This window comes from Giraffa tippelskirchi, chromosome 3 (genome assembly GCF_054371585.1).
Source record: "Giraffa tippelskirchi isolate mGirTip1 chromosome 3, T2T-mGirTip1v1.2.pri, whole genome shotgun sequence".
NCBI lineage: Eukaryota > Metazoa > Chordata > Mammalia > Artiodactyla > Giraffidae > Giraffa > Giraffa tippelskirchi.
Genome location: NC_137277.1, coordinates 1,567,763 through 1,590,032, shown reverse-complemented (window position 1 = coordinate 1,590,032; position 22,270 = coordinate 1,567,763). Strand labels below are relative to the sequence as shown.

The 22,270-nt window shown below is 54.8% G+C and overlaps 1 protein-coding gene and 1 long non-coding RNA gene across 3 annotated transcripts in view; both read left to right on the top strand.

Annotated features, from left to right (window-relative positions):
- Positions 1–380: 380 nt before the first annotated feature.
- On the top strand, positions 381–2,716 carry LOC145542292 (uncharacterized). Its single transcript, XR_014079750.1, has 4 exons — positions 381–568; positions 869–960; positions 1,203–1,372; positions 1,765–2,716. It is a non-coding gene; the product is annotated as an uncharacterized LOC145542292 (long non-coding RNA).
- Positions 2,717–9,728: 7,012 nt separating this feature from the next.
- Positions 9,729–22,270, top strand: part of RGS9 (regulator of G protein signaling 9) — a 52,803-nt gene continuing 40,261 nt past the window's right edge. For both annotated transcript variants that reach the window (XM_081580799.1, XM_081580798.1), the window contains exons 1-6: positions 9,729–9,924; positions 14,701–14,797; positions 19,131–19,181; positions 20,244–20,350; positions 20,548–20,599; positions 20,842–20,900. In XM_081580799.1, coding sequence (XP_081436925.1) covers positions 9,868–9,924; positions 14,701–14,797; positions 19,131–19,181; positions 20,244–20,350; positions 20,548–20,599; positions 20,842–20,900 — 423 coding nt within the window. In that variant the 5' untranslated portion in view covers positions 9,729–9,867. The remainder of the gene's footprint in view (positions 9,925–14,700; positions 14,798–19,130; positions 19,182–20,243; positions 20,351–20,547; positions 20,600–20,841; positions 20,901–22,270) is intronic.

Genomic DNA, 22,270 nt, shown 5'->3' with positions numbered 1-22,270 from the left:
CGCGGCCGGTTCACCGGGTTATTCATTCTGTCCTCGCAGCGCCCGACACACAGACAGGTGTCACTTTCCATCCACTCACTTTTCTCCAGCGAGATGAGGACACGGACGCTCAGAAAGTTCAAGCAGCTTGCTAAGGCCCATTCAGGGAGCTGGTGGCAGCCCAGCCAGGGATCCAAGTCCCGGGGCGCACTGTTCACGCCCCCGGGCCTTGGTGCTGGGTCCAAGCTCGCCCCGGACCACAGAGCGTCCCGGCGCCCCGGGCGCGCCTCACCTGCGGCGCCCCCGGCCCGCCGGCCCGATGCCGCCCCCTGGCGCCAGGTGGGCGCCAGCGCAGCGCTCGCCCGGGCCGGCGCGGCGCGCTGATTGGCCAGCGCGGATTCGGGCTCCGGTGGGTGCGGGTCCCGGGCGCAGCGGGCAGCCTCGCTCCGCCTGGGCTCGGGGTCGCGGGCGCGCCCTCCGGGGTGTTTCCCCTTCCGTCCGGTGCGTCCTGTTCTGAGTGCCAGGGGCCAGGATGACCATCCGACACCAAGGCCAGCAGTAAGGGCCGAGGATGGCGTTTCTGCGGAAGGTGAGCGAGGTGCCATCCTCCGGGCCCGGGAGGAGCGCGGGGACCCCCTCGGGGAAGTGCCGGCGGGGACGTGGGCAGGGCTGGGGGCGGCCCTCGTGGGGTGGGGGGCGTCCCTTGTGGTCTTAGTAACCGCAGTATCTTCCACGCCGCCTCTTGGTTCATGTTGGACCACGCGGGCCCGACTGTCCTGAGGGTGTCTACAGGCCACACTTGCTCCGAGAAGCTTCCAGTGACCCCAGGACCCACGGGGGGGCACCTGCACAGGAATGCACCTGGCATCGCGCTCCTTTCTTTCCCTAGATCGGGCCCCCAGCCCCCACAGCCACTTCCGCGCATCAGACTGCCCACCGGACACTATAAAGATAGGTTTGACTACTGTCCCCATTTTACAGGTAAGGAGACTGAGGCGAGTGGGGACCAACACTGGAAGAACTGTCGGTGTGATACAAGTCTCCCTACAATGGTAGGGACATAATACAGTGTCTGGTGGGAAGGGGCTTCAGATTCTACTCCAGGAGTGAGGGAGGACCGCGGGGGCGGGCTCATTGAATCTGAGACCGAAGGATGCTGCATCGGGCTCTGCTGGGCCCAGGAGGGGCAGAATGAACACCCAGGTGATGCATCTTGTCTGCAGGGAGCCCTCTCCGGTTGGTGGGAGCGCCCCCTGGCTGAGATCTCCGTGGAGAGTTGCTGCAATGTGAGAAGCACTGTGACCAGTGCGGGGTGGGCAGGATGTTGAAGCCATCCCTTCTGATACTTTTGGTGACTGCCTGGATTCCTTGAAACATTTGTGGTCACACCTCGGTGAGCCGGAATCTGAGAGCGGGAGTGCCAGGCCTGCCTGAGGGGTCAGACAGGCCAACGATGACCTCTTGTCACAGCTGGGAAGCTGTGGTCTGGTCACCCCTGTGTGTGTGTGTGTGTCTGCGTGTCTGTGTGCTGTGGAAGGGGTCTTCAGCAGGGATGTGCACAGCACAAGGATGATGGGGGGCCCAGGGAAAGGCCACAGCAACAGCCTCTGTGCAGAGCTTGAGGGTCTAGGTAGGTTTCCTGTTGGTGGAGTTTCTGCTTAAGAAAAGGAGATCATGATCGCTCTGAGATCCTAGGCGTCAGTCATATATATATATATATATATATATTTGCACTTCGGATTGATAACTTTTTTATATTTATATTTAATTTTTATTTATTTCCAGGTCTTAATTGTGGCCGCAGAATCTTCTAGCTGTGCATAGGAACTCTTTAGTGGAGGCATGTGGGATCTAGCCCCCTGACCAGGAATGGAACCCAGGGCCCCTGCATTGGGAATGCAGAGTCTTAGCCACTGGGCCACCTGGGAAGTCACTGACGAGAACTTTTTAGAGGGAACCATTACAGTGGTTCCTTTAGAGTTTGGTTGGCATTGGTGTGTCCTCTGGAGCCTGGTTATCTCTGTGGGAACTGTGGTTTCTGGCCCTACAGGATGGAGGAGCAGACACTGGAACAAGGACACTGTAATGTCTTGTTACTGTTATCCCTTGACAGGTCTTGCTTGAAACTGCAAGTTTAGTAACATACTATTAATAGTAAGTAAGTCACTTCAAAGCTCCCCTTGATAGAGGTTTGGGCCAAAACTGCCTCATTAAGAGATTCTGTTGTTACTTCAGTAACTACATCATCGTGAATAAAGCTGAAGACGTTCCTTGTACTGAGTTTTATTCTATGTTAGGGCAAGTTTCCAGTGAATGTTACCTCATGCGCACACATACAACATTCTTGAGTGTTTCTTAGCAACATTCTATTTATCGGAGGAAATGTTAATCATGTTTTACTAAAGTAGGTCCTTGAACAAATTTCCTAGGTTTGTCATTAAGAAGCCCTGAATTGTTGAATTTCCACTTGGAACAATTTGTATTTTTTCCATGTAATTGTTTGTTTTCTAAATAATACATTGATAACACTGGCTCAGTGATATTGAGACGCTATCTATTCATGATACATGCAGGAGGAAGGGCGAGGAGGGTTCACTTCCTTTTCCAAATGTTAATGGCTTGTAGTACTTCATTATTTATGGACTGATTTCTCAAACATCTGTAAAACTGAAACCATTCTTACGGAAATCCAGTCAGATGATTTTCAAAACAGGAGTTCTGAAATGTCGTTTGAGAAGTGAGAGTGACTCTTGCACTGGTGTGTGCTCAGGTGAATGATTTATGTCCGCATCTCCCACAAGTGTGTTCTGGGAAAAACCGCCGTCGGTGGTGGGGAGAGGGGTGGCTATTAATAGGGTGTTACCCAAAAGTCTCTGAGGTCAAATGCTTGAAAACCACTCAGCTAAACAAAGTCAGGTGAGCTCCATTATTGCAGAGCTTCTCAGAACTGTTTAATCTTCTATCAGTAACTGTGGTAAGAAACTGGAGTTCAGATCCCAAACTTACATGATCATCTTTTATTGTCCCCTCAGGAACACACTGTGTGAAAGCTTCTTTATGTGAAATATTCCCCAATGCAGTCTTACAGTGTCAGAGAAGGTAAATCTGGTTCACTGAAAAATGCATGCCACAGAACAGTCACATGCAGCAGGACAGGGGCCCATACAGGACAGGATGACATACAGGAGGCCAGGGTCCCACAGGAGGACAGGACGATACACTGCAGGAGGAGACCACACACAGGAGGCCAGGATGGCCGCTCCCACGCTCCTCACAGCTGAGGGCACTGAGGGCAGACAGCCCGGGCGGTCAGCGGGGCCGGAGGCCAGCCGCTACCCGGAGGAGGAAGCCCGGGTTCCGAACGGGTCCCCCGCCAGGCCCACTTCCGGGCGGGGGCTCGGTTCTGAGCGCCCGGCCTGCGCCGGGGGGGCCTTTCCGGGGCGCCGGCAGGGCCTTCTCCCCACACCTGCACGCGTGTGTCAGTTACTTGATGCGTTTTACACGCGCGGCCGGTCCGAGCCAGCACGACGAGCCCTAGCTCGTCCTTTTAGGTCGGGTTTTCACCCTTCTTGTCCGCAAACCAGTCGCCTGGAGGGGTTGAAACGAGGAGACAAGTCCACAACACTGGGGGTCGAGGGGCCGACCCCGAGCCAGGCCCCGGGGAAGGGCCCCGGGAGTTGGGGCCCGGGCCCCACCCACCCCCGCTGGCGCGCCCTCACGAGCTCCGGCGGGAGGCCCGCCCCAGAGGGCGGCCTGCGCAGGGAGGGGCCGAGCCGGAAGTGGCCGAGCCGGAAGTGTCCGTGCCGGAAGCCCTCCGGCTGAGCCTACCCTTCCTCTCTAGGACTGGGGCGGTACCCGCGTCTCTGTGGTCCGGGCGCGGCGGGCGGCGGGAAGCGAACGCGGCGCCTGGCTCCGCCTTGGGGCCCTTCCCTGCCCTTTGGCACCTGTGCGCGCCTGGCGGCGCTGCTGGCAGAGTCGGGAATTGCCCTCCTCACGATGTTAAATGTGAAGCTGCGGGAACGCGACAGGGCCCCGTTTTTCACAGCGCGGCCGCAGGTGCTCTGTTTATCGACGTGAAGTCTGGCGCCCGTGCGCTCACACGAATAACTTTTGATCCATCAAAGCGGTCTCACACTTGAAGTAACTTTTGAGCCTGAAGCCCGGCCTGGCCGCTGGACCCGCGGCTCCTGTGTCCCTCCGGGTTCGGCCCTCCGGCGCCCTGGCTCCCGCGCCCTGGGTCTGCGGGGCCGACAGACACACCTTCCTTCTCTTCCCCGCGGGCCCACTGGCTCGCCTGGGTTCAGAGGCTCCTGTTAGCGCCCTCTTACTTGGATTTTCTGGTCTAAGAAGAGAATGGAAACTATACAAATACAGAACCTAGGAAAAGCAGAAGAATCGTCTAGGTTTAAAAAACTTCACAGCATCCAACACAAACAAGGGCGTGGTGAAATTAGTTCATTCTGGGCAAAGGGAATGTAAAAACAACTCTTGCTGAAAAACTACTTGGCGTAGTGTTATCAAAAGCCACTGAAGGAGCCTAGGCGCTGACCCACCAGATACTGTCTGTGGAGAATTCATCCTGGGCAGAATCAGAGAAGTGGAGGGGGAGAGACGGAGGAAAACCTGCATTTCTGAAGTGATCCTCCCATGAACGTCTGTTGGGTTTGTTTGCCCAACACCAAGTTTTCTTTGTTCCAGTTTTAATATGATGATTTTTCTGTGGAAACCACCTAGCTCTTACTCATCGTCTGAGGTGGGCACAGGACCAGGCGTGGCGGGTGGGAGCGCCCCAGCACATCGGGGGGGTGAGGTGTGAGGTCGGAGGCTGGGTAAAGAAAAACCTGCTTTAAATTGTAGTACAGTTGATTTCCAATGTTGTGTTCATTTCAGGTGTACATCAAAGTGAATCAGCTATACATAGGCATATATCCACTCTTTTTCAGATTCTTTCCCCATGGAGGCTGTTACAGAGTATTACATAGAGTTCCCTGTGCTATATAGTAGGCCCTTGTCCCTTATCTATTTTATTGTTTTACTTTTTATTTTGTATTGGAGCATAGCCAGGTAACAGTGTTGTGATAGTTTCAGGCGGGCAGCAAAGGGACTCAGCCATACACATACATGTGTCCATTCTCCCCCAGACTCCCCTCCCGTCCGGGCTGCCCCATAACACTGAGCAGAGTTCCCTGTGCTGTACAGTAGGTCCTTGTTGATTATCCCTTTTATATATAGTAGTGTGTGTATGGTAATCGCAACCTCCTGATTTGTCCCCCCACTTTCCACTCTCTTTACTACTTTGTTGAGTGGGGGTGTTTTTTTTTATTGGAGTATAATTGCTTCACCATATTGGAGGTATGAATAACAGACGTCTACTCCTAGACTGTAACTCACGCTTGGGGAATTGGGCAGGTACACTGAGGCCTGTTACTACAAACCATTATGATTTCATCTCAGTGCACTCTCTTCAGCTTTCTGCTTTTTCCTTTTCTTTTTTGCCTCCCACATGATCCCACATCATCCACTGCATTACCCCAGAAGTTTATTTTACATCTTTTTTTCCTACTGGAGACACCCTCAAGGCAGGACCATGTCTTCCGTGCGTGCTCAGTTGTATCCAACTCTTCCCGACCCCGTGGTCTGTAGCCCACCAGGCTCCTCTGTCCGTTGGGATTTTTTTTTTTCCAAGCAAGAATACTGGAGTGGGTTGCCATTTCCTTCTCCAGGGGATCTTCCTGACCCAGGGATCAAACCCTCGTCTCCTATTTGGCAGACAGATTCTTTACCACTGAGCCACCTGGGAAGCCAGGACTGTGTCTTACTCACCTTTATACCGTGGGTGCTTGACACGGTTCCCACCCCAGAAATGGTGCTCGGTCAAGTTTGTCGAACAAAACTGAACACTCCCTGATGCAGAGCGGAGAGCACTGAAACAATGAATGAAGATGTAGTGAATCCTAGAGGAGAAACAACAGGGAAATGTTGAAAACCACATGAAACTGGAACAACTTTCTTACTGAAAATGGTGCGAGCCCTAGAGACTGCAGACTCCATTTCTTCCGCCCTTGGACTTGCTCTTGTATGGTGGGCAGATGCTGGTGGTCAGCAATCTACTGGTATCCAAGACTGACTTTCTGAACGACTGCTTCTTTTTTTCTGCATTAGAACCCATTTCTTCTCTTGGGGACTGGCAGGAGAAATGACCACCGCCTTCAGAGAAATTAAATCTACCCTCAAGATATCAGATATTGCCCTGTGAGCCCAATGATCAGGTGCAAAAGTTCACAGATATGATGCAGAGCAGAGAGTGAGCCTCCTTAGGCACGGACGAGATGGATCCGGGCAGCCAGAAAACCCTCTTTTTTTAAAAAAAATTAATTTTATTTATTTATTTGTATCTGATTTTGGCTGTGCTGGGTGTTCGTCGCTGCACGGGCCTTTCTCTAATTGCAGGGAACCGGGGCTGCTCTCCAGTCGCGGTGCTCAGGCTTCTCGCCGCGGTGACTGCTCTCGCTGTGGAGCGCGGGCTCCATCAATAACTGGTGCCCGGGCTTAGCTGCTCTATCGCATGTGGGCTCTTCCTGGATCAGGGATCGAACCCGTGTTTCCTGCATTGGCAGGTGGATTTTCTTTTTCTTTTTCTTTTTTACCACTGAGCCACCAGGAAAGTCCCCAGAAAACCCTTTCTCAGGGATGACTGCCCAGCCTCCAGTGGTGATGCTGGGTGAGTGATATCACCATCTGTTTTCTCTGCTGAGCAAGACTCACGAGGAGCCACATGGTCTGAGACTCAGTAATTCTTTGAGTCAGAACAGACGCAAGCACTGAGTGTAGTGTAGATCTCATTTACAACATCCAGGACCATGGCCCACTTAAGATGTGAATATCCCAGTGACTCCCGGTTCACTGGTCCATGAGATAACCTATGTAGTTTATGGAATATTCTAGTTGCTAGAAAGTTTTTCACCGAATCGTTATGCAATGGTGCCCTAATTCAGATTTTGCTAGTTCTTAGCAAGCTTTGGTGCTGCAAAATGAATCCAGCAAATGCAAAAGGACCTTCACCTACCACCCAGCGGCCCTGTGGCCACTGATGTCACAGCAGTAGGAGCACTGACACTGCGGGAATCGGTGACGCCGCGGTCAGATCTGCCTCCTGCCAGAACCAAAGCCCGGAAACCGCCGCTCACGAGCTGCGGGCTGACCGTGTCCTTGGCGAAACTCATAGAGTAGGAGGGGGTGTAAGGTGTGCAGCAGTTATCTCCCCCCAAATCTGCGTGGAAAAAATGCCAGGTGGGTGGCACCTACTCTGTGCTGAAGGAGGGGGGAAGAGGGAGATGTGAGCAGAAGATGTGACGGGAGAAGATTTGGAGGGGAGAAAACCCACCACGGGCTGGAGAAAAAGTAAATGTCAGGGCTGGTGAGAGGGAGAGACTCCATGTTGAGGAGCATGAAACTACAGCTGACAATTCAGATCAGGCCAGACTGGGAGAGGATGAGCGTTTTCAGGGAGGTGATGGGAGCCATTGAAGATTTTTAAGGAAGGGAAGGGGCCTTATAAGAGCAGGACCTGGGGAAAATTATTTCTCTGACCTTGCACTTCAAAAAATTGAGATAATAACTCACATACTATAAAATTCACCCTTATAAAGTATACAGTTCAGTCATTTTATCTATTCACAAGGTGGTGCAAGCACTGCTGCTGCTGCTGCTGCTAAGTCGCTTCAGTCGTGTCCGACTCTGTGCGACCCCATAGACGGCAGCCCACCAGGGTCCGCCGTCCCTGGGATTCTCCAGGCAAGAACACTGGAGTGGGTTGCCATTTCCTTCTCCAATGCATGAAAGTGAAAAGTGAAAGTGAAGTCGCTCAGTCGTGTCCGACCCTTAGCGACCCCATGGACTGCAGCCTGCCAGGCTCCTCCATCCATGGGATTTTCCAGGCAAGAGTACTGGAGTGGGTTGCCATTGCCTTCTCCGCGGTGCAACCACTACTGTCTAATTCCAGGACATTTTCATCAGCCCCAAGAAGAAACTCAATACTCATTAGCAGCCACTCTTTCCTCCACTAAATATATGTACTTTTTACAAAACACCAAATTTAGTTACCTGTGAAGTGACTTGAATTTTGAACCCAGGAGGGTTTATGTGTTCCAAACATAAAGAGGAAAAGGACAGTGGCTTTTCTGAAAAAGAAGTGGCTTCTCCAAGGTTCTGTTGCTATAACCAGACATTATCTATCTATCCATCCATCCATCCATCCACCTACTCAGAAAGATAAGAGAGTGAAAGAGAGAGAAGGCAGTATTAGATCCATACATGGGAGCAAAGAGCGTGGGTGGAGCTGATCTTCAAACCCAGCATCTGGGTGACGTGGCAGTTCTGGATATTAGAAGACAAGTCTTACACGGGGATCATGTTTTTACCTGCGGACATCTCCCATATCAGCCATCTTCCTGTATGCTTCCAGACACTGCCATTCCTGGGGAAACCAAGAGAGAGCAGAAGGCGCAGAAACTTGGAAAATCCCTTGCTCTGGAAAGCCCTAAGGAAGACCTTTGCTCTCCATGGCCCTCTCGGCTCTTCTCTGAGGACAGAGGTGGTGGCTGGAGCCCAGGGCTGTGGAGCCTGAGCCACCCCACAGGCAGGGGTGGCTTCTGAGCGTCAGGAGTGGGGCTCCCTCTTGCCCTGCCCCCCCATCCCATGTGGCAGGAATGGTTGGGGCACGTCCATGTTGGCATCTGCTCTTCAACCACGTGGAACCTTGGGCTGTCTGGTCTAAGGGCAGCAGGGCCTCGATTTGTAGGGAGCACGAAATCCCGCCCTGTCAGCCTTCAGGCTGATTGAGCTGTATATTTTCCTTCACATGTTAGAGTCTCGAGACTTCAAGACTGGAGAGTAATTCTGAGTTCATCGAGCCCGACTCTTTCTTATTACTCCTGAGAAAACAGAGATTCAGAGCGATTGGGTAACTTGATCAAATCCACCTCTCCCACTAATCGAAGTGTCAGAAAAGCGGGGGGTGGGGTGGGGAGGGTGGGGGGTGTCAGCGAGAGGGACAAAGGCCACAAGAAGACCTTGGGGGTAGCATGCTCCCCATCTTGACTATGGGTGTAGTTTCCTGGGTGGATACAACACCGAAGCCCATCAGGTTGCTCAGTTTAAATTTCTGCAGTTCAGTATGTCAGCTCTCACTCAGTAAGGCTGCTGGAAAAGAGTCACACATCCGGGGAGAGGCGGGGCAGGGACCGGCCAGGAGCTTCACACTTCCCTGAAACCCAGCGCTGTCTTAAAACCCGAACCTATTTGAAGTCGTGAAAATGCCTTTTCCCATAAATTCATTTTTCCCTTTTTTAAAATGAAAAAAAATTTAAAAATTGAAGTGTAGTTGCTGAACAATATTATATAAGTTACAGGTGTGCAGTATAGTGACACAATTTTAAAGGTTACACTCCATTGGTAGTTACTATAAAATATTGGCTATATTCCCCGTCCTGTGCATACATCCTTGTTTCACACCTAATACTTCGTACCTCTTACGCGCTCCCTTCTCCTCCCCCCCCCCCGCCTTGTCTTCCATCCCAGCAGAGTCCCATCCTGCCTAAGGGCTCGCCCCGGACCACAGAGCATCCCGGCGCCCCGGGCGCGCCTCACCTGCGGCGCCCCCGGCCCGCCGGCCCGCCACCGCCCCCTGGCGCCAGGTGGGCGCCAGCGCAGCGCTCGCCCGGGAGGGCGCGGCGCGCTGATTGGCCGGCGCGGATTCGGGCTCCCGGGGGCGCGGGTCGGGGGCGCGGCGGGCAGCCTCGCTCCGCCTGGGCTCGGGGCCGCGGGCGCGCTCTCCGGGGGCTTCCCCTTCCGTTCGGTGCGTCCCGGTTCTGAGTGCCAGGGGCCAAGATGACCATCCGACACCAAGGCCAGCAGTACAGGCCGAGGATGGCGTTTCTGCGGAAGGTGAGCACGGTGCCATCCCCCGGGCCCGGGAGGAGCGCGGGAACCCCCTCGGGGAAGTGCCGGCGGGGACGTGGGCAGGGCTGGGGGCGGCCTTGTGGTCGGTCAGCGCCCCTTGATGTTATTGAGTGACTGCCGTGTGTGTGTGCGTGTGTGTGTGTGTGTGTGTGTGTCTGTGTGTCTGTGTGTCTGTCTGTCTGTGTCTTAGTCTGTATTGGTTAGTTCCCTTGTAACCTGTTTATAGTGGAGAGTCTGCAGCGGGGCGATGGTCGGCTGGAGGCTGGAAACAACCTGTTACTCGGGAGAGGAGGCTCCCGAGGACAGTTTGGCGAGGCTGGGTCATTTCTGAGACAGTCTCCAGACATTGTTGGAAGGCGCCCAGATAGTAAATGAACATATTTACAGTTTTCTGATTCAAAGCGGCAGTATTTAAAGTGTGTGTGTGTGGTTAGTGTGTACACACAGAAATGGTGTGATCTGTAAGCTAGAGAGACACCCTGCTTCCAGCACCCCTAGGCTGCTCTTTCCAGCGTGTGTGTTTGTGGCCCTCGGCTCTCTGGGCTGGCGGCAGAAGTCAGAACCCCTCTGTTGCAAGGGCTTTCTCAGACCAGGTGGCCAGGCGCGGGGTGTCCGTCCTGGGGACTTGTGCCAGGTGGAACGCGTCTTGTGGGGTGGTGTATTTGGGGACGAAGTGGCTCATTTTGTTCTGGGCTCTTGAGATAACTGGTATTGGAGGAGGTTGGCAGAGGCTTCTGTCCTGGGTCACCCTCCCGCGCCCCCTCCCATCTGCGATGAGGTGTCCCCTGTCTTAGGCTTTATCCTGAGTGGAATTAGCTGAATCCTTTGTGACAATAAGAGCTGCCCTGAACCCTTGGAGCTCAGCAAGCTCTTGTTGTCAAAACTGCCCCGATTCGTCTCGCAGTGTTAAAAACTGGGCAGTTTGGGCTACACTGGGACATTGGTCAGCCTTGGCCACTTAGTTCAGTAAGCCCGTGCGTCTGCCAGGTGTAGAGGTGTGAGGGCATTCACAGAGGTGCAGCGTCGTCTCCCTGGGGAAGAGCATATATTAGGGAGTTGGTGTTGTTGAGTCAGTGGCTCAGTCGTGTCCAGCTCCTTGCGACCCCATGGTCTGCAGCACGCCAGGCTCGTCTGTCCTTCACCATCTCCTGGAGTTTGCTCACACTCAAGTCCATTGAGTCGGTGATGCTATCTGGATCCCCAGGTGGTGCAGTGGTCAAGAATCCCCCTATGAATGAAGGAAACCAGGGTTCAATCCCTGGGTCAGGAAGATCCCTTGGAGAAGGAAAGGACAACCCACTCCAGTGTTCTTGCCTGGGAAAGCCCATGGACAGAGGAGCCTGGCGGGTTGCATTCCATGGGGTCCAAGAGTCGGACACGACTGAGCACGCACGCAGTGAAGAATGGCATTTAGGGAAACCCAGAGCTTGGATGTGGGAATAGTGCGGGGCCATGGGGGAGCCCTCGGGGTGGGGAACCAGCTTGGGCGGGCGAGAAGTTGATGATGGAAGGGCTGGTGGTGAAGGAGGGCTCACAGCTCAGGGTCCGCACACGTCTTGCGGAGGTTGGGGGTTTGACGCTTTCTGTGTTCAGTGAGGAGCTGCTCGACAGTTTAAAGTCGGGAATGAATAAAACCCGTTGGTTCCTGTGTTAGAAAAATGATTCTGGTTAGAGGGGAGGAGGGCCTCGCTACTCTGGTGACACTTTCAAAACTATGGCCATCAGATCATCAGCCTTAGAGTTTCTGATTTACTTAGAAGGTAATTAAGTCATTAAGTCTGTGGAGCCGAAACATCGGTGTTTTTGAAAAACAAAAGAAGCTTCCCAGGTGATTTGAATGTACGTTGCAGAGAAAAGGCCAAGGGACACTGAGTGACATCTGGGGACGTTGTGGGGAGGGGGCTGCTCCTGGCATCTCTGGGGGAAGGCAGGTGCTGCCAGACCCCCGGGTGCACAGGACCTCTGGCCCCGCATGTCAGCAGCAGCAGCGCTGGAGGGCGCCCTGGAGGCTGGGGACCCGCCAGGCACAGGCAGAGGCCAGGCGGCTGAGCCTGGGGGTCGGGGGGGAGGTGACGTGTTCCCCCGGAGGCCAGGTTCATGGGGGGTGGGGGACTCAGCAGAAACAAGCCCAGCCGGTGAAGCTGGTGGGGCCCCGGGGGCGCCTCCTGGGCGTCTGTCCCGGGGCAGAGCAGGTTTTGGGGAGGGGCCCGTCCGGGAGTGGGGCCCCCGGGGGGTGGTGGTGACGTGACCCGGTGCCTGCTGGCCCCTGGCAGGCAGGCTCCTTCTCCGGGGCCTCGTCCCCTGTTGGCCAACAAGCCCGTGGTGCTGCTCACTCGCCTGCTGTCTGTACAGAAAAGGGCTGATGATTATCGTCCCCTGAGGAACCTTCTCAGGCTCGGAGGAAAATTCCAGCCCACAATCTTGCCCCGTGAGTGAGTGACAGCTCCCTCCTGCAGGAGCGGGGTGGGCGTGGGAGGTGGGCCTCCGTTCCCGCTCCTGGTGACACTGGAGTTCCCTGTCACGCCTGCAGTCACGCCCAGCACGTGGCCTCCAACGCCCCCATCCCACCCCCAGCTCGGGGTCACCCGGGGTCAGACAAGGCCTGGGTCCCCCTCCATCCTCCTGCTGCCCAGGATTGTGGGGGGCTGAGTCTGGGGGGCTGGAGGGGGCCTGACGTTTGGGGTGCGGGCAGCCATCCCCCCGGTCTCTGGGCCCCCAGGCACAAGGAGGAGTGGGGCGGGGGCAGCTGGCAGCAGGTGGAGCTGAAAGGCGGGGCCTCTCACCCGCTGAGGGCCTGGGGCTGGCTCAGATGGCCCCATCTATGAGGGGCACGGGGCCTTCCTGCCCGAGGCAGAGCTGGAGTCTGGGTCTGCATGGCTGTGCTGGGCCACGAGGGCAGAGGCGGGGCCCGAGTGCGTGCCCTGGACGGGGTGTGGGAGGTGGTCTCCGGGCGGCCCGCGCCGTGGCCCCTGCTGTGGGAGGTGGTCTCCGGGCGGCCCGCGCCGTGGCCCCTGCTGTGGGAGGTGGTCTCCGGGCGGCCCGCGCCGTGGCCCCTGCTGTGGGAGGTGGTCTCCGGGCGGCCCGCGCCGTGGCCCGCGCCGTGGCCCCTGCTGTGGGAGGTGGTCTCCAGGCGGCCCGCTGCGTGGCCTTCTGCGTGGCCCGCGCCGTGGCCCCTGCTGTGGGAGGTGGTCTCCAGGCGGCCCGCTGCGTGGCCTTCTGCGTGGCCCGCGCCGTGGCCCCTGCTGTGGGAGGTGGTCTCCGGGTGGCCCGCTGCGTGGCCCGCGCCGTGGCCCCTGCTGTGGGAGGTGGTCTCCGGGCGGCCCGCGCCGTGGCCCGCGCCGTGGCCCCTGCTGTGGGAGGTGGTCTCCGGGCGGCCCGCGCCGTGGCCCGCGCCGTGGCCCCTGCTGTGGGAGGTGGTCTCCGGGCGGCCCGCGCCGTGGCCCGCGCCGTGGCCCCTGCTGTGGGAGGTGGTCTCCGGGCGGCCCGCGCCGTGGCCCGCGCCGTGGCCCCTGCTGTGGGAGGTGGTCTCCGGGCGGCCCGCGCCGTGGCCCCTGCCCAGTGTATGTGTGTGTCAGTCGGTCAGTTGTGTCCGGCTCTTTCCAACCCCGTGGACCGTAGCCCTTCAGGCTCCTCTGTCCGTGGGATTCTCCAGGCAAGAATACAGGAGTGGGCTGCCATGCCCTCCTCCAGGGATCTTCCCAACCCAGGGATGGAACCTGTGTTTCCTGAGCATCTCCGGCACTGCAGGCAGATTCATTACTGACTGAGCCACCAGGGCATCCCCTCTGTGTGTGTCCGAGTCCTTACCTCGTCTCTTCAGTGGACACCAGCCAGGCCCGCCCTAATGACCTCTTTTTAACTTGGTCACCCTTGCAAAGGCCCTGTCTCCTGATCCAGTCACATCCTGAGGTCCTGGGGGCTAGGACCCCGACCTATGAATCTGAGGAGTGGGCGCCATAAGAGGGTCTCTCGGAGGTGGGGCCACGATGGGGCCACCAGCCGAGTCCTGTGGGTTCCTGCCTGGGGAGACCCCGGGGCACTTCTCAGGGGACGTTCTGAGGACGGCGGACCCAAACCCCCGCATGTTCTCGAGGCCCCTATGCTGCCCTCCCTCCCACCGCCCCCCTTTTCTGAGAAGTGTGGCACCTGCCAGGGAGAAATCTGATTCCCCTCATTGTGTTTTTAAAATAACTCTCATTATTCCTCCTCTGAAGGTTATTTTCAAATCCTTTGTATCTAGATTTTTTTTTTTTTGATCCAAAGAGAAGGAATCAACCCCCCTGACTTTCTGCTGGAGAAACTCAGGTTTCTAACTCATAACTTGGGTTTCTATTTCTTCTCCAATGTATGGGTGCCTGGACTCCATGAAATGCTGCTATTTCATCTCACACGAGTTTTGGGATGAACATGGACTTTCTTCAGGGAGCTAACGGGGGAAGCGGGGCGGGGGCCGCCGGGTTCCCAGGGACAAATGGCTGGCAGCCCTGGGAGGAACAGGCGCATCCCAGGTTCACGGGCGGGCATGAGTCCAGAGGTGGCGCCTCCTGCAGCCCGAGGCCCTTGGTCCCTGCCCCCGCCATGTCCAAGAAAACCCCCCTCCTCCCCTGGGGGCGTCTCCTCGCCCCCCTCTGCTGGGAGCCGCTCACCCAGCCTGGTGGCCAGAGACGGCAGGGGCTCCTGGTGGCCAGTGCCCCATGTTCCTCTTGGCATCTTTTGCTCCCTCGGTGCCACTCAGCTGACCTGGGCGGTTCTGTCTTGCAGATCGAGGCCCTTGTGAAGGACATGCAGGACCCGGACACGGGGGTCAGAGTGCAGAACCAGAAGGTCACGGTCATCAGCATCCCTCACGCCATGACAGGTAAGGTATCTGGAAGTTTGGTCTTGGCCTGAACAGACCACACACAGGTGTTGGCAAACTAGAGCTCAAGGGCCAGAAGCAGCCCCTGTTCTGTATTTGCAAATAAAGTTTTATTGGAACAGATCCACATCCCCATTTATGTATTGTCAGTGGCTACTTTTGCACTGCAGTGACAGAGTTAACACACACACACACCCACACACACGAGTCCAGTGTCCAGCCTCTCACCCCTTCCTTCCTAGCACCTGAGGCCCCTTCAGTTCCCGGATTTGGGGAGCTGCCCACCGAACCACAGTCCCCCTCATTTCTCCTATGTAGTTGAATCCCAACCTCAGTCAGAGCCCCGGAGGAGCCCTGTTGTGATCAAAGCAGACTGGGTCAGTGCTGCTGCCCCTCGGAGGGCAGGTGACCGGGGCTTAGGGGACGACAGGGCTGACGTGTGAGCTGAGATCAGCACAGGTCACGCGGTGGACACCCCGGGAGCCCCTAATCCCATCTGATCTATTTCAGGAAGCACCCGAGTAGATGTGAACGTCCTTGGCCCCTTGGCGGGGAGTGCTCACCCGACTGCTGTGAGCTAGGGGCAGGGGGTCTTTTTCTCGGTGTGGACACCTCTGTGTAGATGTGGGGCGGACCGTCTAATAAAACACCCAATCCTGGGATTTTAAGTCGGATTTTAGGTGAAGGAGTCTGCTTCTGAATAAGCAGTTCAGTCGCTCAGTCGTGTCCGACTCTTTGCGACCCCATGGACCGCAGCATGCCAGGCCTCCCTGTCCATCACCAACTCCCGGAGTTTACCCAAACCCATGTCCATCGAGTCAGTGATGCCATCCAGCCATCTCATGCTCTGTTGTCCCCTTCTCCTCCTGCCCCCAATCCTACCCAGCATCAGGGTCTTTTCCAATGAGTCAACTCTTCGCATGAGGTGGCCAAAGTATTGGAGTTTCAGCTTCAACATCAGTCCTTCCAATGAATACCCAGGATTGATCTCCTTTAGGATGGATTGATTGGATCTCCTTGCAGTCCAAGGGACTCTCAAGAGTCTTCTCCAACACCACAGTTCAAAAGCATCAATTCTGCGGTGCTCAGCTTTCGTCACCGTCCAACTCTCACATCCGTACATGACCACTGGAAAAACCATAGCCTTGACTAGACGGACTTTTGTTGGCAAAGTAATGTCTCTGCTTTTTAATATGCTATCTAGGTTGGCCATAACTTTCCTTCCAAGGAGTAAGCGTCTTTTAATTTCATGGCTGCAATCACCATCAGCAGTGATTTTGGAGCCCAAAAAAATAAAGTCTGACACTGTTTCCACTGTTTCCGCATCTATTTGCCATGAAGTGATGGGACCAGATGCCATGATCTTAGTTTTCTGAACGTTGAGCTTTAAGCCAACTTTTTCACTCTCCTCTTTCACTTTCATCAAGAGGGTCTTTAGTTCTTCTTCACTTTCTGCCATAAGGGTGGTATCATCTGCATATCTGAGGTTATTGATATTTCTCCCGGCAATCTTGATTCCAGCTTGTGTTTCTTCCAGCCCAGCGTTTCTCATGATGTACTCTGCATATAAGTTAAATAAGCAGGGTGACAGTATACAGCCTTGACGTACTCCTTTTCCTATTTGGAACCAGTCTGTTGTTCCATGTCCAGTTCTAACTGTTGCTTCCTGACCTGCATACAGGTTTCTCAACAGACAGGTCAGATGGTCTGGTATTCCCATCTCTTTCAGAATTTTCCACAGTTTATTGTGATCCACACAGTCAAAGGCTTTGGCATAGTCAATAAAGCAGAAATAGATGTTTTTCTGGAACTCTCTTGCTTTTTCGATGATCCAGCGGATATTGGCAATTTGATCTCTGGTTCCTCTGCCTTTTCTAAAACCAGCTTGAACATCTGGAAGTTCACGGTTCACGTATTGCTGAAGCCTGGCTTGGAGAATTTTGAGCATTACTTTACTAGCATGTGAGATGAGTGCAATTGTGCAGTAGTTTGAGCATTCTTTGGCATTGCCTTTCTTTGGGATTGGAACGAAAACTGACCTTTTCCAGTCCTGTGGCCACTGCTGAGTTTTCCAAATTTGCTGGCATATCCAGTGCAGCACTTTCACAGCATCACCTTTGAGGATTTGAAATAGCTCAACTGGAATTCCATCACCTCCACTAGCGTTGTTCGTAGTGATGCTTTCTAAGGCCCACTTGACTTCACATTCCAGGATGTCTGGCTCTAGGTGAGTGATCACACCATCGTGATTATCTGGGTCGTGAAGATCTTTTTTGTACAGTTCTTCTGTGTATTCTTGTCACCTCTTCTTAATATCTTCTGCTTCTGTTAGGTCCATACCATTTCTGTCCTTTATCGAGCCTATCTTTGCATGAAATATTCCTTTGGTATCTCCAATTTTCTTGAAGAGATCTCTAGTTTTTCCCAATCTGTTGTTTTCCTCTCTTTCTTTGCATTGATCGCTGAGGAAGGCTTTCTTATCTCTCCTTGCTATTCTTTGGAACTCTGCATTCAGATGGGAATATCTTTCCTTTTCTCCTTTGCTTTTTGCTTCTCTTCTCTTCCCAGCTATCTGTAAGGCCTCCTCAGACAGCCAGTTTGCTTTTTTGCATTTCTTGTCCATGGGGATGGTCTTGATCCCTGTCTCCTGTACAAGGTCACGAACGTCTGTCCATAGTTCATCAGGCACTCTGTCTATCAGATCTAGTCCCTTAAATCTATTTGTCACTTCCACTGTATACTCATAAGGGATTTGATCTAGGTCATACCTGAATGGACTAGTGGTTTTCCCTGCTTTCTTCCATTTAAGTCTGAATTTGGCAATAAGCAGTTCATGATCTGAGCCACAGTCTGCTCCTGGTCTTGTTTTTGCTGACTGTATAGAGCTTCTCCATCTTTGGCTGCAAAGAATATAATCCGTCTGATTTCGGTGTTGGCCATCTGGTGATGTCCACGTGTAGAGTCTTCTCTTGTGTTGTTGGAAGAGGGTGTTTGCTATGACCAGTGCGTTCTCTTGGCAAAACTCTATTAGCCTTTGCCCTGCTTCATTCTGTACTCCAAGGCCAAATTTGGCTGTTACGCCAGGTGTTTCCTGCAAGGGGCTGAATAAAGCCGAGAGCGACAGGGGCCCCTCTGGGAGCTGTCACGGTGGGCACGTGGACGTGGAGAGTGGGTGGCTGGACGTGTGTGCCCCCGGCGCGTGTGTAGGAAGGGGCGGGCACAGGCTGTGCCCCCTCAGCCGTGCTGTGCCCCCCACCCCAGGGCACAGGCAGTGGGGTTTAGACCCTGGCTCTCCCCCGTGGTGTGTTTCATGGGCCGGTTTCCACTCAGGCAGGGCACCCAACTCGGCCCTTGGGAAGCAGGCTGGGGTTGCTGGAAAGAGTGGTGGTTGGCATTTGCACAATGGCTGGGGTGCGTCTTTGTTCTGAGACTATCTGCCGCCTCCAGCGAGGAGCGTGTCCTGCTGAGGGGCCGGGGGCCTGGCCGAGCAGGAGACACGCAGCTTCCTTGAGGCCCCGCGTCTGCTCTTGGTTGGCTGGTGGGACTGGGCCTGTCCTGGCCCTGAGATCAACGTGAGTCCTTGAGAGGGGCTCCCCGTGCCCCGATCTTGTCCCCGTCTGCCTCCCCTGCCTTCTTCCTCGCTGGCCTTCTGTCTGCGTTGTTCCCGGGCCAGCCCCCCGGATATGCAGGGCGCAAGGGCAGACGGAGCCCACCTTCCACGGTCTGAAGTTGTAAACAAGACTACAGAGTATTCCTGAGAAAATGTCTAGTCCTTCTGCTTTGACAGATGACCTGAAAAGCCAGGCTTGGATGTAGCACTCTCCAACCCTCAGGGTTTTTCTGGCGAACTTAGGGGCGTCAGAAATCCAGCACCCCAACCCCGGCGCACCCCCCTCTCCTCCCATCCTGGGTTCTCATTTACTCCCGGGACTGAGCTCCATCCAGAGCGCCATGGACAGCTTGCTTTGGGGCTGTTTTTTCCCAATGGTCAAGACTTTTTTGTTTACTTCCTTCTTGATGGATGACAGTCCAGGCACCCGTTATTCTAGCAGTAAGAAACGAGAGTCAGTACCGCAGAGAGGTGAAGGCTGAGGGGGTGGAGGGGACATAGGGTGGAAGTCTGGCTGGAGCCACATCACGGGCGGCCCTGAATTATGGGCTGGGGATTCGGACTGGACACAGTTGGGGGTGGAGTGCAGGGAGGTCCCTGGAAGATCTGAGCAGCAGGACGAGAACACGGCTGAACAGGGAGGCCGCCAGCTGGGCGGCACCGTGGAGGCTGGTGTGGGTGTCGGGGAGGCTCTGACGTTGGCCAGATCTTTCTGATTTGCAGGCAGCGATGTCCTCCAGTGGATCAGCCAGCGCCTGTGGATCTCCGGACCGGGTGAGAGCTCGTCCTGTCCTCAGCCCGACCGAGGGCTGCGGGGCGCATCACCCCGGGGCGCATCTGGGTGGGCCTGGGTAGGGCTCAGCCTGTGTCTCTGAGAAACTGACCTTTTAATTGGCGAGATGAGGCCTTCCTGGGTAAAACAGCCAAACTCAAAATGGAAGGGATGATAACCGGGGGGACACAATTGTTTTTTCATACAAAATACTGAGAGTGTGTAAATTACAATATTCCCTGGTGGCTCAGATGGTAAGAATCTGCCTGCAAGGCGAGAGACCCAGGTTCGATCACTGGGTCAGGAAGATCCCCTGAAGAAGGGAATGGCAGCCCACTCCATTCTTGGCTAGAAGAATCCCATGGACAGAGGAGCCTGGTGGGCCACGGCCCATGGGGTTGCAAAGTGTCAGGCATGGCTGAAACGACTACCACTACCACTACTAAGTCACAGGAGTAACTAGGGAGGAGTGAGTCAAGAAGGACTTCCTGGAGGAGGTGACACACACATACACTTGATCTGGAAGGAAATGATGCCTGTGAAGCATGGAGGGGAGCTTGGCGGATCTGGACCCAGGGTGCAGGCAGAGTCCAGCTTGGGGCAGAAGTCGACCTCCCCTTCCTGCTTCTCACAGGGTGAAGAAGGGTCTGTTGGTCAGAGACACTGTCCCTGCTTCTTCAGACCCAGCGGGCCCAATGGTGCTCCTCCAGGAAGTCCCCATCTATCACTCCAAACCCTGGCACCCGTCAGCCCTGGGGTTCACCGGCTCCCCTCCAGACGCACTGAGTTTTCATTTGGGGCGACCAGGCGGGGGGACACTCTGGTACCATCTCCCCAGCTGGTACTTGTCCACAGCGAGGGTCAGGGGGGGACACTCTGGTACCATCTCCCCAGCTGGTACATGTCCTAGCGAAGGTCAGGAACCGCTGTCCCCACTCCTTGGTGAAAGTGCTGTCAGGATGGGGGCGCCCGTCCTGGAGTTTGGGGTGCTGTGCAGGGGTGGGGCGGTGAGCTTCTGCCCTTGGCCCCTGCTCTTAACTTCCTTGTCTCACTGCTCCTCCCAGAGGCCCAGAACTTGGGGAACTTCATTGTCAAGTACGGCTACATTTACCCCTTGCAAGACCCCAAGAACCTCACTCTGAAGCCCGACAGCAGCCTCTATCGATTTCAGGCGAGCCTTGGCCTTGACCGGGGGTGCTAGCGGGGCGGGATGTCATCTGGAGGTGTAACTGGTTGGCTTCACGTCCTCCCAGAGCTTTAGAAACGATGGCGGAGGCGGAGGCAGTTTTATGTTCTGGGCTACAGGGCGGGGGGCCCAGGGCTCACAGGCTGCGTGAGTGTCAGCCTGGCTCCTGGTTTCTCTCGCAGACGCCGTACTTCTGGCCCACACAGCAGTGGCCGGCTGAAGACGTCGACTATGGTAAACCGCGCCCACCCCGGGCCTGGCGAGGGCTCCCCGTGCTGTGCAGCTGCATGCTGCGTCTGGGTGACGTCTGCGGTCATCACGACCGTTCCGTCCGCCCCCGTCTGTGTTAGGAGTGGCTCCTGGGGGACGGGAGCGGGTCTGGGAGCGTTGTCTGCCACGCTGAGCACGGCGGTCTCATGCGTAGAGGGGTTTCAAAATGTGATGAGGGTGGAAAACGACGTCGTTTTCTTTTCCAGCCATCTATCTGGCCAAGCGAAATATCAAGAAGAAAGGGATTTTAGACGAGTATGAGAAGGTACGGAGATGCTTTCAAGTGTAGCTTGTTGCAATTGAGTGCGATGTAGTCTGGAGCTGTTTCCCCCTGGCCCCCCGTTATTCCATCCATACACGTGCTCATCAGCCCTCCACCCTCATCCCCGTCCCTCATCCTGCGTCCATCCCTCATCCGTCTGTATATTAATATTTGGAAGCAGCTGGTTGGAGTAAATTCTCCCCCACGTTGTACTACGGTTTCTCCTGCTGTAGTTTAAGCCCTTGTCTCAGAACTCCTGGGCGCACAGTAGTGACCACTTTCCTTTTTCTGTCCCCAAATAAGAGGACTTAATATGTGTGATAATGCACATCATAGGATGGACAGATTAAAAAAAAAAAAACATTTTGTATTGGAGTATAGCAGATTAACGATGTTGTGATGGTGCCAGGGGGACAGCAAAGGGACCCAGCCATACATATACATGTATCCACTCTCCCCCAAACTCCTCTGCCATCCAGGCTGCCACACAACACTGAGCAGAGGTCCCTGTGCTGGACAGCAGGTCCTTGTTGGTCCGTTTTAAATAGAGCCGTGTGCACACGTCCGTCCCAGACTCCCTGACTACCCCTTCTCTGCATCCTCCCCACGGGTAACCATAAGTTCCTTCTCTAAGTCTGCGTGTCTCTTTCTGTTTTGTAAATAAGTTTCTTTGTTATCATTTCTTTTTAGATTCCACATATAAGGGATGTCATACGATATTTCTCCTTCTCTGTCTGATTTACATCATTCAGTATGACCATCTCTAAGTACAGGATGGAGAGATTTGAACCTGAGTGTGAGACAGGAAAACAACAGTGTAGGCTTGTTTTGGGCAGAATAAGTCAGATTTCTCAAAGAACACACCCTAATCCTCAAAAGGCTAGATTGCTGGGCAGATGGCAACAATCTTGCTGTGTTTACTTTTTGAAAGCGAGAGTGTTAGTCACTCAGTTGTGTCCAACTCTTTGCAACCCCATGGACTGTAGCCCCCCAGGCTCCTCTGTCCATGGGATTCTCCAGGCAAGAATACTGGAGTGGGCTGCCATTCCCTTCTTCAGGGGATCTTCCCGACCCAGGGATTGAGCCCAGCTCTCCTACCTTGCAGGCAGATTCTTTACCGCCTGCACCACCAGGGAAGCCCCAAACGAGTTTTTGGCAGGGCCGGCATCACGCCAGTGCTCGGCTGAAGCTCTGTGGGTTTGTGGTGCTCTGCTGACTGTTAAGTTTCCACATTCTTCTCCACGCAACTCCCATCTTCCTAATCAGATTAGGATACATTTATTGAAAAACAAATCCAAGCTCACCTGTGGCTCCTGTTGTGGAAGCTTGTTGAGAATTCGGCACCACCCTGTGAATGACCGCCTTTGTGCAGC